Source organism: Lactuca sativa, chromosome 3 (genome assembly GCF_002870075.4).
Source record: "Lactuca sativa cultivar Salinas chromosome 3, Lsat_Salinas_v11, whole genome shotgun sequence".
NCBI lineage: Eukaryota > Viridiplantae > Streptophyta > Magnoliopsida > Asterales > Asteraceae > Lactuca > Lactuca sativa.
Genome location: NC_056625.2, coordinates 131,211,937 through 131,229,536, shown reverse-complemented (window position 1 = coordinate 131,229,536; position 17,600 = coordinate 131,211,937). Strand labels below are relative to the sequence as shown.

Sequence of the window (17,600 nt, the reverse complement as noted above, 5' to 3'; positions counted from 1 at the left end):
TACAAACGTAATAGTATAAACTATTCTAAATCTTCCAAAAGTATATGACTATACTGGATGCTTATCACATGCAATAGTTTAAAACATTGAGAGGGATAAGCAGGTGACGCTTAGTGAGTTCAATAACAGTTACAATATAATGTTATGCCATATAGATATCACTATGACAGAAGCAAGGAGGGACAAAGAGCAACAAAGGTTTATGTGTATCATAGGACAGACTTTTCATATCAACCAACATTCTAATTCAATGATTTACAATCAACGAGACATAATAATTTCAATACTTGATATACATCAATAAAGCTTCAGCAAAAATGGCACAAAAAAAACAATTTCGGATTATCATTTTGCTAGAATATACAGGCTTTCAGCCCTACATAGCCCTATGCCAATACCAGAAATTATACGAGTCATGCTCTACATGGCTAAAGGCATAAATCGGATATAACATAGGAAAGTACATTGAATATATAACACATAACATATAATTGTTCCTATATTGATCTCACCGTGAAATAATCGAAGAAATAAATGATAATTTGGTCAGCACTTCGACTCTAAAAATGACTTTCTGTGACGAAACCGAGGATTTTAGTTGAAAACCGGGCCTTACTCGGGTAAAGTTTCAACTTGAAAATATGATTTTCTCGAGAACTTTGGTGCGTCGGGACTTGCTTCGAATGCTGGGGATGATACTAGGACTTCGGGGGTTAAAAGTAGGCTAGAGAAAGGTTTTAGAATGAAAGAGATTGAAAAATGGCAACCAAAATACGGGCAGCCTCGCATCCCTTATATCGGGTTCGAAGCACCATACTACGTAGGGCGTATGAGACATGCGTCTGGTTCTCCAAAGAAAGGGCACGTGGCACAGATGTGTCCGCTACGTGGCTATCATGCGAAGACCAGTGACATTGTCAATCCGAGGCCCCGCCATGCGAACGCTGGACGTAAACCTCTATGTGGGGCATACCTCTTCGGACTAGTCTCGATATTTGGGCCATATACTTCAAAAATTCGTATATTTTTCATACAAGCTCCGTTTTTGACGTTCTATATATCCACGCATAGGGTAGATTATACTCTACAACTTCCGTTTAGACTCTATTGGCTAATTTTGACTTTATTTTTAATATTATATTTTTAACAGGACAGGACAGGTAAAGTCCGTTAAAAATTCATAACGTCTTCATCCGACGTCCGTTTTCGTCTGTCTTTTTATCGTTGTATTACTATTGATGAGACCTTCGATTCTCGTTTAGGTTGCATCGGCTAAATATCGCTCGATCTTTATATCAAATTTTTAGCTGTCTACTAATATTCCGAAACTTGAAAAATCATAACTTCTTCATATGAAGTCAGATTTTGACGTTCTTTTTATGAAAATTCTCATTTTAACGAATACTACGACTTTTATTTACATCTCTAAAGCTAAAAAGTATTTTATCAAAAACTCACTTTTTACGTCATACGGCGTCGTGCCGATTTTATCGCGAAACTTGAATAAGTCATAACTTCTTCATTATAACTCGGATTTCGATGAGGTTTTCGCCTAAATGTTTCTAACGATATTCTTTTTAGCTTTTAATAATATAATTTTACTTATTTTCCACTTTATATTTTCGTTAATTTCAATAGTTGACATCTGATTGGAATCTCATAAGACTTCCAATACTTTCTGAATGATTCTAAACATAGTTTTACTTCAGTTCTAGTAAAAACTATCTGTTAGAACTCAACGCTCAAAATCACATAATATTTCATAATATTATTCATTTTTAAAAATTACAAAACATGATAACTGAACGTGTATGTTAAGAATTCCTCCTCCTTTTGAGGATTTCATCCCCGAAATCACAATGATTTAAATAACTGGGGATATTTCGCTCTTATCTCATTCTTATTTTCCCAAGTATAATTTGGGCCTCTATGGGTTTCCACTTGACAAGCACCAACGCCACTTCTTTATTACGTAGATTAGTCGTTCTTTCGTTTACGATCTCTTCAGGCTCTTCTACATATCTTAATTTATTATCCAGTTTCACCTTGGACAACGGAACCGTTTCATTATAAGTGCTCAAACATTTATGCAGATAACTCACATGAAACACATCATGAATACCTGCGAAATTTTCAGGTAATTCCAAGCGGTATGCTTGCTTACCAATTCTCTAGATGATTTTGAAAGGACCAACAAATCTAGGACTTAGTTTTCCTTTCTACCCAAATCGCATAAGGCCTTTCCATGGGGATACTTTTAGCATTACAAAATGACCCACCTAGAATTCTATGGGTCATCTCCTCTTTTCTGCATAGGACTTCTGTCGATCCTGAGCCGCTTTCATTCTTTCTCGTATGATTTGAATCTTGTTAGTGGTGTCTTGAATTATTTCAGGGCCTCCAAGGATTTTCTGTCCTACATCATGCCAACATAATGGAGTATGGCTTTACGTCCATATAGTGCTTCATATGGTGGAATTTTGATTCAAGTGTGGTAAATGTTATTATATGAAAATTCGACAAGAAGTAAATATTTATCCCAGTTACCACCGAACTCCAAGATACTTGCCCGAAGCATATCTTCTATATTATCTCTGTCTGACCATCTATCTGGGGATGATAAGCTGTGCTGAGAGCAACTCGAGATCCCAATTCACGTTGCATACTCTCCCAAAAATGAGAAGTGAAGCGAGTATCACGATCGGAAATAATCTTTAGTGGCACACCATGTCTCGCAACAATTTCATCCAAGTATACTTGTTCATATTTCTCCATTGGAGTCGTTTCACGCATGGCGAGAAAATGGACGCTTTTAGTTAGGCGGTCGACAATTACCCAAATGCTATCATGCTGTCTAGCAGTCTTTGGCAATTTGGTAATAAAATCCATGGACAGTTCTTCCCATTCAAACACACAGGAACACTAAGACTTTTTTGAATTCCGTAAGGCTTTTGGTGCTATTTTTTGACTTGTAAGCATACTAAGCATTCATGCACATACCTTCCAATGTCTCTCTTTAATCAAGGCCACCAATAATCAGATCTTACATCATTGTACCCCTTCGATATAAATTTACGAGATTTTAGGAAAGAGCTGATTTTTAAGATTTTGAGTCTTACTTCACCATGGACATAAATAGGATCTTCCCTTCAATAGGAATGTGTACCATCTTTTCGTAACAGAAGAGTTCTGCATGATTCTTTGACAACCAATCCATGTCGAGAATAATGTCAAAGTTGGGCAAGGAGATAGGGATTAGGTTAGCAAGAAAATTATAACCTTCAATTTCTACGACACAATCCCTAAAGATTTTATCGGCAAGTAATGATATACTTCCCACAGTATCTACGTGAAATGGTTGCGCGAGTGCATAGCAAGCAATTTGAAAAGAATGCGCAAATTCATGTGTCACACCCCCGAACCAGACGGCGGAAACGTCCGGGGGCTTGTGCGTGACTTCATCTTGAAATATCATTACAGTGAATATAATTGAAACATAACATCATCATCATCACACATGTAATATAACAACATTCATTGTTTACATCGAGTATTGTATTTGAATATTACATGCCAAAATAGTAAGAGTATGATGAAACAAAATATCACACAATATCCATTAGTTTGTTTCGTTCATCCTGCTTCAACGGTATCCTGAGAATACAAGTTATTTTGAAAAAGGTCAACATAAAAATGTTGGTGAGTTCATAAGCATGTTTATGAAAATGATTTGTATATGTTTGAAAACCACCAGAAAATTTGATATTTTCTGAAAACTATTTAGTGTGTTTGTGTTAGATCTTGTGTTAATGCATGTATGTTATGATTTATTTGACTAAAAGGGTAAAAAGAATGTAGAGAGAATGTAAAGAGCATGCAAAGAGAATATTCTCAGACAACCCGATGTTGTCTGTAAAAGAGAAAGTTGCCATACCAACCCCCGAGGTTGAGTACTAGTAGAGAATGTTTCCGAGTAATCCAAGAGAAAAAGAGAATGGTCTTCGGTAAACTTCATAACGTTAATTCCTCTATGAGAGCCTTCATAACCATACTAAATAATGACAATTTCACCTGTCTTGGCGTAGTTGGACGCCGACGGAAAATAGAATAAGGTTTTCGTCACCCTAGACTGAGTTAGTCTAACTGTAGCGAACAACTCAGGTGTAGGGTGTCATCCCCGTATAGATCTATACACAAATCCTTGTTCTCCCTTCAAGAGACTCTGGTTATAACTATAGGCTACGATCGTACACTTAAAGTGTATAAATCTCATATATACTAGTTTAAATGTATTATATGTGATAAAACATACTTTGCTCAAGGTTCTTATGAAGATCCAAGTGATAAAGTTCAAGTTTTTAACATATTTTTAGATTAATGAAGAAATCAACACAGAATCACCAAATAAATCATGGAAAACACACATAGTCATGCATATACACATAGATCTACACAAATCAACTTGTATTCTCCCCCAAAAACAAGTAAAAACCAAAAACAAGGGGGTATGAACTCACCTTGGGGTTTGGATTTCGGTTTTGATGAAGATATGAAGAAGGTGGTGTAAGTTATGACTCTAGCTAGCTTCTTGAAGTGATCTTCGAATCTTGATGAGTTCTAGGGAGCATGGTCACGAATTTGAGGTGGTAAGAGGAGTGATTTGAGTTTAAAGATGTAGCAAACCAATTTAGGATGTGAGATCTTACCAAGGATGATGATCTTATGGAAGAACCTCCTTGAAGGCTTCGAATTCTCGAAAATTTTGAGAGGAAAAGAGAGTAGTTTTCTTGAGAGTCTTGGAAATGATTTCAAATGAAGTGTATGTGTGTGTGTGCGCGTGTGCGTGTGCGTGTTTGTGATTCTCGGAAAAGAAGAAAAAGAGATAGTAGGAGAGAGTGTGAAGTGAGGGATACATGGAAACATGGGATATTTGCATGGATGTCCCATGTATAATGGTGAGGTGGCAAGTACAAAAGTCAACCCTTCCTCCAATTGTGTAGTTTGGGCCAAGAAGAGGAGAAGAAAGAAGAGAGATTGGGCCTTTTTATGCTTAAGCCCATGTTATGATCTAATTAGATGCTTTTTGGCCCAAAATAAATCAAGGAATGATTTTTATGACCCACTAGGGCTAGTTAGATTTGTTATGGCCCAATAAGACGCATTAAAGTTAACCTAGTTCATTTTAGGCTTATAAGTCCCAAAATAATAAGTTTCAAGTATATGGGTCCAATTAGGGCCCAGTTGAGAGTTCTATGTTCAAGATAGTTAAATTGGAAGCTTATTGGTCCATTAAGCCCAATAAAGAAATCCTAGTCCATAACGGACTTAAACCGGGATTTCAAGGGTTTCCAACCCTTATTTGCACATATGAGATATATTTGATCGAGCAGAGAGTGTAGTATTCACTTAGAGTATAATTTATTACACTAGGTGATTGATTGCATGAGAGTGGAAATTTCCTAGCAAAAATGCTAGTTGTGACATCATGAGACACAAAAAAATCTGAGGCACCAGAATCAAATAAGATCTGAGCAGATCTAGAGTTGACAAGAAATGTACCCGTCACAACATTCCGGTCCTCGCGTGCCTCCTCTGTGGTAATATGGAATGCACGACCTTTTGCTTTTAGCACCTCCTCCTTTTTTGTTGGAGCATTCTTTGGTTGTTGAACGGTAGCTTGACTTCCCATCAGTTGTTGAACAGAAGCTTAACCTCCCGCCATTTGGCTAGTAAGAGTAGGACAGAAACACACCTGTGGCCAGTAATACCACAAGTAAAGCATGTAACACTCTTCATTGGACAAACAGGCTTTATGTGACCCACTTCTCCACATCCATAATAGATCACCATATTTTTTGTTCTGCATTGGCCCTGGTGGTTCTTTCCACATTTTCCACATGATGGAAAATGAAGAGAAAAAGATTGTGACCTACCGAGGCCACGAGAGGTATTATGAGATTGCACTTCTTTGCTAGGTTCAGATCAAACGGATCGAGCTGGTGGAATAGAGGAGACAGGAACGACTCGATCAGTACATGGATGTTTTGGAACAGAAAGAGTCGCACCACATATCTCCAAGCCATACTCGCGTCTTCGGGCATACTCAACAACTCTATCAAATGACAGAACATCCCGATTGGCTTCAAAATCATGGATTTCATGTCGTAGTCCTTCCATGAATAATTAAATTTTCTCGTCTTCAGTTGGAATATACTTTGCAGCAAACCGTGCTTTTTGATTGAACTGAGTTTCATACCCATTCACAGTTATTCCTCCCTGTTTAAACTTGAGGAATTCTTTCTCCAATCTCCTCCTCATGTTTAGAGGACAATACTTCCCTAGAAAACGAGTTTTGAACATTTCCCGGGATAAATTCTCCGTGTCAAACCCGTTAAGAGATTCATATGTTGCTTCCCACCAAACCAAGCCTTCTCCGATGAGCATTGCATAAGCATAATTAGCCTTGTCTTTATTATCCACATGAGAGATACGAAATACTTTTTCTGTTTTCTGAGTCCAAGTTAGAATAGATATGGGATTAAGGACACCATAAAACTCTATAGTACCACTACTCTTGAAAGTTTTGAATGAGGGACATTTCGCCTCCCCTTTAGAAGATTCTCCAGTGACTTTCTCCTTTCCTTTATCATTATTCTTTTTGTGTTCTTCGAAAGTCTGCCAAATAACACCAGTAAGTTTATCCATAAGTCACTCCTCACGAGGGGATACTGGAGTATCTCCTTCATCAGGACGAGGATCTCCACCCACCTATAGCGTATGGCTACTCACTTGTTCAGCTATTGGTCTTAAAATTTGGAGTAACAGAGTATTTTTTTAGAATATTAGGATTTATTATTACCTACTACTTTACTTAAGTCTTTCCTATGGTTTGTATCCATACACATACAATGAATCTGTTTATATATTGAACTTCCAATGGTTTAAGTCTAAATACCAATCCGTGAAATTTAGTTCGCTTAAACTAATGCTCTGATACCATGATTGAAAGAACCCCTTTCTAAAACTACAACATATTATTACTCCAAATTACTCCAAATTACTCCAAAACATGCTACATGCATATTTATAAACAATATTTACATTGATAGTTTGATTACAAAAGACTAGATACAAACCGACTAAGTTTTAGTATATTACATAACTATCCAGGATATTAAAGCTTTTTATACAAACGTAAACCCAAGTACAAAAGTAATATTATAAACTATTCTAAATCTTCCAACAATATATGACTATATTGGATGCTTATCACCTACAATAGTTTAAAACATTGAGAGGGATAAGCAGGTGACGCTTAGTGAGTTCAATAACAGTTACAATATAACACTATGCCATATACATATCAATATGATAGAAGCACGGAGGGACAAAGAACAACAAAGGTTTATGTGTATCATAGGAAAGACTTTTCATATCAACCAACATTATGATTCAATGATTTACAATCAACGAGACATAATAATTTCAATACTTGATATACATCAATAAAGCTTCAGCCCAAATGGCACAAAAAAACAATTTCAGATTATCATTTTGCTAGAATATACAGGCTTTCAGTCCTACATAGCCCTATGCCAATCCCAGAAATTATACGAGTCATGCTCTACAGGGCCAAAGGCATAAATCCGATATAACATACGAAAGTATATTGAATATATAACACATAACATATAATTGTCCTTATATTGAAATCACCGTGAAATAACCGAAGAAATAAATGATAATTTGGGCAACACTTCGACTCTAAAAATTACTTTCTATGACGAAACCGAAGATTTTAGTTGAAAACCGGGCCTTACTCAGGCAGATTTTCGACTTGAAAATATGATTTTCTCGGGCCTCGCATCCCTTATATAGGCTTCGAAGCACCTTACTACACAGGGCTTACGAGACACGCGTCTGGTTCTCCGAATAAAGGGCACGTGGCTCGGATGTGTCCGCTACGTGGCTATCATGCGAAGACCGGTGACGTGGTGAATCCGAGGTCCTGCCATGCCAACGCTGGGCGTAAATTTCTACACTGGGCATACCTCTTCGGACTAGTCTCGATATTTGGGCCATAAACTTTAAAAATTCGTATCTTTCGTATACGAGCTCGAATTTTGACGTTCTTCATATCCACGCGTAGGTGAGATTATACTCTACACTTTCGTTTAGACTCTATTGGCTAACTTTTACTTTATTTTTACTATTATATTTTTAACAGGCCGGGACAGGAAAAGTCCGTTAAACATTCATAACTTCTTCATCCGACGTCCGTTTTTGTCTGTCTTTTTACCGTTTTATTACTATTAACGAGACCTTCGATTCTTGTTTAGGTTGCATCAGCTAAATTTCACTCGATCTTTATTTCGAGTTTTTAGTTGTCTACTACTATTCCAAATCTTAAAATAAATCATAATTTCTTCATATGAAGTTAGATTTTGAGGTTCTTTTTAAGAAAATTCTTGGTTTAACGAATACTACGACTTTCATTTATCGAAAACTCACTTTTTACGTCATACGGCGTCGTGTCGATTCTGTCGCGAAACTTCAATAAGTCATAACTTCTTCGTTATAACTCGGATTTCGATGAGGTTTTCGCCTAAATGTTTCTAATGAGATTCTTTACAACTTTCAATAATATAATTTTACTTATTTTCAACTTTATATTTTCATTAATTTCAATAGCTGACATTTGATTGGAATCTCATCAGACTTCCAATACGTTCTGAATTATTCTAAACATAGTTTACTTCAATGCGAGTAAAAACTATCTGTTAGAACTCAACGCTCAAAATCACATAATATTTCATAATATTATTAATTTGTAAAAATTACAAAACATGATAACTGAACATGTATGTTACAAATCTCTCAAATTTAGGATTTCATCCAGACTGGTCTACTCGTCGAGTCGGGGCTTCTGACTCGGCGAGTAGACTCTTCCACCCGCGTCCCAAAACTCACATCTACTTGACGAGTTGGGCCTCCAACTCGTCGAGTCCTAGAGTAAAAATGAAATACTTAATTTTAAAAAATATATACCGGGAACCAAGCATTACACTAACACACCCAAGGGTGTGCCCGACTCCCTCAAACCAAGGCTTTGATACCAGCTTATAACAACCCAAATTTTGAATAAAATTATTCATTTTTAAATAAAGAAATTATTTCCATAAGATATAAAATCCCAATCACAACTGTTTTCAAAATCCATAACATCAGATAAATTATTCATAGACAGAGTGTCACCAAACAAAACGCCAGAGAGTGCGTGTCGTGCCATCATTTGCCCTTAGATCCTGAACTACCTGAAACAACCAACAAACTGTAAGCTAATGCTTAGTGAGTTCCCCAAAGCATACCCCACATAGACCATATAATCATATAATCCATATCAATCATATAAGCAACATAAGTCATGCATATAAACATATAACGATACCCTGGAAACCCTCGAGGGTCTTACTTCGGGTGCCATGGGAACCCCCATATGGTCCTAGCCTAATGCCTCTGGACCACCCCAAGGTCTTGACTAGGGATGTCATGTAAACCCTCCAAGTTCATATACTCTAGTTCCTCGGGAACCCCTCGAGATCTTTACTTAGGATGCCTTGGAAACCCTCCAAGGTCTTGCACCCAAGTGCCTCAGGAACCCCCCGAGGTCTTACATGCAAGTATCACAAAACAACTAGCATACTATATAGCATGTAACCAACTAGTATAACACATATTAATACATCACTAGTGTACCATGTATCACAAAATGGCCCGGCCTTGGTGCCTTCAACCCATTGGTATGGTGAGGAGACTCACCTCTCATGAATGTTGAACTGATACGATCAAATCCCGACTCACAGCTCCGAACTCAACTGCCTACAATCACCATGTGACTAACTTCGTCAAAATCCCGAAATACGAAAGATACCCCTAAAGTCAAACATGGTCAACCATGGTTAGAGTTAAAGTCGAAGTCAAGGTCAGCAGTCCATGTTGACCCAACTCGTCGAGTGGATCTGGCAACTCGTCGAGTCCCTTCAGTGTTCAGAAAACCAGGGAAAATCCGAGACAATTCGCCTAGTTATCTCATCAACTCGCCGAATTCGCTCAGTATCCAGAAATCGAGGAAACCCCGAGCCAACTCGTCGAGTTCCCTTGTAAACTCGTCAAGTTCCTTATTTTGCCAACCTACTTAATGCATTAAGTCCCTTTTTCTCGAATCCAAAGGTTCCAAACTTCAGATCCCTAACCATAGAGACGACTAGGAGGGTAAAGTTTCCATCTTTTCCCCTGAGATCGTCTAATAAGCTTTAGACCCAAGCCCTAGCTCCTTTGAGGAGGGTCTTGACCCATTAAGCCTCTAGTTCTTTGCTTCAATGTTTCATATTGCAGATCTGAGGTTCTAGGGTGGTTTAATCACGTAAAGTTTCTAACTTTACGTCCATGCTTGGCTTTAAGGGGCTAAAACACTCCAACATGGCTTATTAATGGATTTAGAGCATGAGGGAGGGTCGTGACTTAATAAAAATCACAACTTTACGTCCAAAGAGGCCATGAGGTGTCCAGATCTGATGTCATAGCTTCAAACCGTGCTCAAGTCCAAGATTGACTCAATAATAAGCTAAAATGATGCAAAACCCTCTAATGGAGATATTTAGCAAATGAATGATCAAGGTATCAGCTTTATACCTCAATATGTATTCCTCAACAGTGAAGACACCGGATCTACAACCTCTTTCTTTAGCTATGCACTTCCTCCTTCAAGCCTCTTCAAACAAACTCCAAGAATACATTTTTTTAAAGCTCTCACACACTCACAATGATAGGAAAAGCACGAACTAGGGTTTCTCTGGACAAAGGGGGTGATGAGGGAGGCAAGCAAAGGGGGTTAAGGCCTTTAAATAAGGTGTAAACCCTAAAAATTAGGGTTTTTTCCTTTCCAACGTCTACTCATCGAGTTGGGGCTCCCTAACTCGTCGAGTTGAGTCCTTAAACTCGTGTCCTAAAGAATTCCTACATGACGAGTTGGAGCTTCCCAACTCATCGAGTTCCAGTCCAAAACCCTAAAATATTGTGAAATACAAAATATCTTAACGAAACGTTACACTAGATTTGTACACTATTTCTAAACAGATTAAAGACAAGGTGGATAATTATAAATATTAAAGGTTGTTCCTAAATAATTTTTATATAGGACATTGTAAAAAAAAGAAAATTTTAGGTAGGTTAAGTGACCCACCTTGTATAAGTGTAGCATCGCCCTAGTTAGCAAGTTATAGAAGTCATTGCATGCGCTCAAGCAATCCCTGAGAGCATGGTTTGGAAGGTTTACTAAGGTTGTGAAGTCATTCGGTTTCAATCAAATCAATATTGACCACACATTATCTTTGAAAAGGAAACATGGTAAGATTACTGCCTTTATCGTATATGTTGATGACATGGTTGTTACGGGTGATGACCTCAGCGAACAAAATGATCTAAAAAAATATTTGTCCATGAATTTGAAATGAAAGATCTTGGTCGACTAAAATACTTTCTTGGGATTTAAGTGTCTGGATTAAATGTTGGAATCTTGCTATCCCAAAGAAAGTATTATATAGATCTTTTGTAACAAACTAGAATGTCAGGTTGCAAACCAGTATATACACCAATTGTTGATGGTCTGAAGCTTAAGAATGAAACACAACATGTTGTAGTCAACAAAAAAAAGGTATCAAAGACTTGTGAGAATGTTGATGTACTTGGCATACACGTAACCAGACATTGCTTATATGCATAATGCAGGTGAACAACATATGAATGCTTTCATGTATCTACTACAATACTTAAAGTCAGCTCCAGGAAAGGGAATTCTTTCAAAAAGAATTCAAATTACCAAAGCATTTAAATATACACAAATGCATATTAGGTCGGATCAAAAGTTGATGGTAGGTCTACTTCTCGTTATTTTAGCTTTGGTGGATGCAATTTAGTAACATGGAGAAGTAAAAAACAAAACGTTGTGGCTCGATCTAGTATTGAGGCAGAGTTTAGAATTAAGTATGGATTTTGATATTTGTGAGGCATGGTAGATCAAACAATCTTGTACAAGATTTGGGTTACTCTCTAAAACAATTTGTTCAGCTACTTTGTGATAACGAATCCGCACGTAACATTGCCTATAATCCAGTTCATCATGACCATACCAAACATGTGGAAGTGAAGAGATTCTTCATTAAAGAAAAGTGAGACAACAAGATATTGGAATTACCAAAAATCCGATCAGAAGACTAGTTAGCAAACATCTTGACTAAATCCACCATAAAGATTTTTTTTCCAATCTTCTTAGCAAGTTGGGCATGAATGATATATATGCACCAACTTGAGGGGGAATGTTGAGATTTGTTTTTTTTTTTTTAGTAAAAGTTATGTTTAGATTATGATATGATAGAGGTATTAGGGATTTAGATTACTTTAGGTCGGAGATTGATTTCATCAATCTTTTATAAATATTGTATTTTTATTTGGGGTTTCATATATGAAAAAGAAACTCTTGAGATTTGTCGTTGACAAGGTTTGCGATGTAGTATGTAGTACCCAAAAAAATAATTGTCATCCTTGGGAAATTGTTTGGGGTGCTCGAATAGTGCTCAAATAGAAGGTTTGCCATGCACATCCCAAAACCCCTTTCGTTGATGACTCTTGGGCATCATCAAGTAGTTTTTACGTCAACTTCATTATAAAGAAATCTCATTGTATCTCTAACCATATGGCGAATGTGTGTTTTGATGTCTACAATTAATAAAATTTGTCTGCGGTCCAATCTGTATCAATTAATCCTTTGATATTATAAACCTTGTTAAATATTTGTGTTTTTATTTTTCTTCACATCTTCATAGTGTGGTGTGTGTTTATCGATTTTTGATTCTTCCAATAAATTGCATTTGTTGTGACTTGTAAATTCCGTTAGACATTATTTTGTGGTAACTAGGTAGAGGTTATAGATCATGTTCAATTACTAATTATGGATTCTTCCTAATTAAGTATTATAACTTTATGTTTAGTTTAGCGTCCTACTTTTGGATTCAAATCAGCTAGCAAATACCAATGGCGGAATCATCCTTTAGTTTCCATTTTTAACTCCAATTTGTGAATATTAAACTTGCTGATTAAGTTCCACTAACAGAGAATTATATGTGGGCCATATGTATTAATTAGTTTATGCCACTAATTGTATCTAACTCCCTTGTGTTACGAGATTCTGTCACACTGACATACGGTTTTTTCCAACGTATAATTTAGAGTTTTTACATTAGTTTAGACTATAAATTTTTCATTTTTAGTTTTATATTCATTGACTTACGGTCCCCCCAATATCAATATATTAAAACTGAAAGTTTTTTGTTTTTTAGTTTTTTTGTATTCTATAAAAATTTAAACCATTCATATCTAATTCGTTTGATATTCAATGACTTACAGTCCTTCGAAATCGGGATATAAAAGCTGAAAATTTTCAACTTTTTACCAATTTGCTTTTGTACATTGAATTTTGTGAAAACGTTAACAGATGCATATCTCATTCATTTACAATCGGATTGACATATAATTTTTTTCAGAGTGTAGTTTATATTGTGCATATGATTTTAAACTATAATTTTGTCAATTTTGGTTTTATATTCAATGATTTACAATCCTCCGAAGTCGAGATATCAATATGAAAATATTTAAAGTTCAACCCGCTACGTAATAAATAATGACCAAAAAATTTTGGTTTTTTCGGATTTTCCGGTTCTAAACTCACTTTATCGGGTTTCAACCTACCCACTTCGATGTTTTCGGGTTTTCAGTTCTAAACTCAGTTTACCCAGTACCGTATCAGGAACCGAACTGGAATTGGTTCCTATATACCAGTCCGGTTTCCGTATCTACAAAATCTCGTTAACCGGTTTGGGTTTCCAGATCCGGGTCTATTCAGTCCGGGTTTTGACCCACTTTCATCCTTAATGTCACTGTATATCGATCCAGATGCTTTTGTATTAGCTAAAAGGGGAAACAGTGATTGTTTTGAAGCATCAAACTGCAATTTCACTGCTTCCAAATTGTTTATTCGTCATTACTTAATCTCAGGTTGACTTCAAACTTCAAAAATACAGACCTAGCCGACATGAATGAAGAAATGGGCCATGGAAAGGGAGGGGGAGGCGGGGAGCAAGTAGTCGACCATTTCACGATGAAGGGTCCTAGTCTGCATCCCCTTTCACCAGTTGCTCCATTTTCTTCAAGATTTTTTGTCGGTAATGGGCTTTTAGAAACACTCTTTTTTGTATAAGCTTTGAAAAGCAAAAAACTAGTATACAAACTCAGCAGTATAAGTAGACAGAAAATACGTGTTTTTTGGTTTTTCATAGGAAGAAAACTTTTCATGATTATTGAACGATGTGAAAACACTTTGTTGTAATCGAATGTCTTCTTACTTTTTGGGCACAATTGACAAAATGGAAGCGATTGCCTTTTGAGCAAAGTTGACAGAATTTAAGTGATTATAACACGTCAAAAGTTTTATCCTGCGATAGTAACAATAATTTCAGTGGTTAGTAATTATTTGACATTTTAAATAAGAAACAATTAAAAATAACTCTTTATCATGTTCCTAAAATAATCATAATAATTTAATATATATATGTAGAATCTTTAGATCGGTGATGATATATATATATATATATATATATATATATATATATATATATATATATATATATATATATATATATATATATATATATATATATATATATATATATATATATATATATATATATATAATTGTTTTTTTATTATATGCAATAGGTTTGTTGTAAATTTTGTGAAACAAATAGAAATATATGAAGAGCTTTTATTTGCATCTCTTGACTGCGACTTTAAATAATATCGACTATATTCTTTTAGAGATGTGTTTTCATAACTCTAAGTGCTCAATAATTGATGGTTAATTAATTAATCTTTAAAAGCATTAAAATTAGAAGGAAAAATGCACAAAAAAAATACATTTTTTGTTTTTTTAGATAGTTTAATTTTACAAGGACTTTAATCAATAACGAAACACTTCAACTGTTTTTTCAAAAACCATAAATTTTGAAAACATTTCCATCAAAATTAGCATTCCTTTTTTGTCAAGAGGATCTGACATGGCATTCCCTTTACAGCTTGGATCCTTCTACCTTCAACTTCCCCTATATATATTCCTTCCAAACACACCAACATAAATCACTCACTCTCCTAATCAATCCTTCTAAAAAACACACCTTTTCTCCCAACAACAAATCACATCACTTTCTTTTTTCCATCTCCTGCCACTTTCACTTTCTTCAGAACTTTCAAGATCATCAAGAAATTATGTTGTCATCAAAGGTCACATGCAACTCTCATGGACAAGATTCATCGTACTTCCTCGGATGGGAAGAATACGAAAAGAATCCCTACGACGAAGTTAAGAATCCCAATGGAATCATCCAAATGGGTCTCGCCGAGAATCAACTCTCCTTTGATCTTCTTGAATCATGGCTCCAGAAAAATCCAGAGATAGCAGCTTTCAAGAAACATAATAACGATCAATCTATCTTTAAAGAACTTGCTCTCTTTCAAGATTACCATGGCCTTCCTGCCTTCAAGAATGTAAGCACAATTTAATCATTCATCTCTTTATATCAATTTTTCTTCAATATTTTTGTGATTAATAAACGAATTTTATCTACAGGCTTTAGTCCGCTTCATGTCGGAGATACGAGGAAACACAGTTACTTTTGATCCGAACAACCTTGTACTGACAGCAGGTGCAACCTCGGCTAACGAGACGCTAATGTTTTGCATAGCTAACCCGGCGACGCGATTCTCATTCCGACACCATATTATCCAGGGTGAGTTGACATTTTTATACATGAAATGTTTTATCAAGGTCACTCTTTTACTTTTGTATCTTTTTTTGATCGAGTTTTTTAATGTTGTATAGGTTTGATAGAGATCTAAAATGGAGAACTGGAGCTGAAATTGTTCCAATCCATTGTTCAAGTTTGAATGGTTTCAGAATTACAAAACCTGCTCTTGAAGATGCTTACAAACAAGCAGAAAAACAGAACCTCAAAGTCAAGGGTGTTTTGGTGACAAATCCTTCGAACCCATTAGGCACTTCGTTGAGCTTGCATGAGCTCGATCTACTCGTCAACTTTATCTCAACGAAAAATATCCACCTCATTAGCGACGAAATTTACTCAGGTACTGTGTTTAGCTATCCAAGCTTTACTAGTATCATGGAGGTTTTAAAAAACAGAAACCTCATGAACACTGAAATCGCGAAAAGAGTTCACATTGTTTATAGTCTCTCTAAAGATCTTGGACTCCCTGGTTTTCGAATTGGAGCTATTTACTCCAACGATGAGCGTGTTGTATCTGCTGCAACGAAAATGTCTAGCTTCGGTTTGATCTCTTCTCAGACTCAGTATTTATTGTCGGAGATCCTTTCTGACAAGAAGTTCACAAAAACTTATCTTTCTGAGAACCGAAGAAGATTGAAGCAAAGACATGAAAAGCTTGTAAAGGGGCTTCAGAAAACAGGGATTCGGTGTCTTCAAAGCAATGCTGGTTTGTATTGTTGGGTGGATATGAGGCAGCTTTTGAGCTCAGATACTTTCGAAGGTGAAATGGAGCTTTGGTTGAAGATTGTTTATGAAGTTGGGTTGAACATTTCACCGGGTTCATCGTGCCATTGTAGTGAACCGGGTTGGTTTAGGATTTGCTTTGCAAACATGTCGGAGGAAACCCTAGCAGTCGCCATGCAACGTGTGAAGTTGTTTGTAGAGTCCATAGTTAAGAAAAATACTCAGAGTCGTCATCAACAGTTACTTAAGAGAGATTCAAGAAGATCGAAGTCGCTACCCAAATGGGTTTTTGAACTATCGTTTGATCACCAACGGGAAGTGGGTGATGAACGTTAGGCATGCGATGGATTGATCGACATATATGTTTGATTTTCTTTTTAGTTATTTTCTCAATGTATTAATATGATGTACATTGAGTTTCTTTTTTCTTTTTTTTTATATACTTTTTGTGGGATTCTTAGTTCCTAAACAGAGATCGTGCACTCAATCCTTGTGGATTAGAAGTGGCATATGATTCTTCGCTTTGTAAAATCATTGAGTAATTTTGATGTAACTTAATTTCTGAATTGTTCAAGAGACTTCGATTTTTTCAGTATTTCTCTTTGAAAATGTTCTACTAAAATCATAATATATATACTCTTTATCATGTTTGTATACTCACGTTGTTTTATCCCATCACAAAACACAATCACATATTGAAATTTTTATGAAACATAATAATATTACAAACTAAGAATACATATTGATTTCGCAAAAAAAAAATGGTTTGAATATACAAGTATTGTGATTATAAACTTATTTAATTAAAATATTGAATAAAGAATATGATGTTCATAACTATTTATCCACCTTTTGATTGTGACACGATTTCTTAACAATCAGATTTCTTAAAATGGCAGCGCCGCTATCTGCGGCTTGAGTTACTCAGAAGTTGGTGCCGACGTACATCGGCCGGCCGTTTTGTTT

General features: G+C 36.0%; 1 protein-coding gene across 1 annotated transcript; it reads left to right on the top strand.

Annotated features, from left to right (window-relative positions):
* Positions 1–15,225: 15,225 nt before the first annotated feature.
* LOC111912966 (1-aminocyclopropane-1-carboxylate synthase 3) lies at positions 15,226–17,226 on the top strand. The gene is given in 4 exon segments (XM_042900280.2): positions 15,226–15,654; positions 15,737–15,851; positions 15,854–15,896; positions 15,989–17,226. Coding segments are annotated over 4 exon segments (1,419 nt in total). The 5' UTR covers positions 15,226–15,375; the 3' UTR covers positions 16,971–17,226.
* Positions 17,227–17,600: the final 374 nt, after the last annotated feature.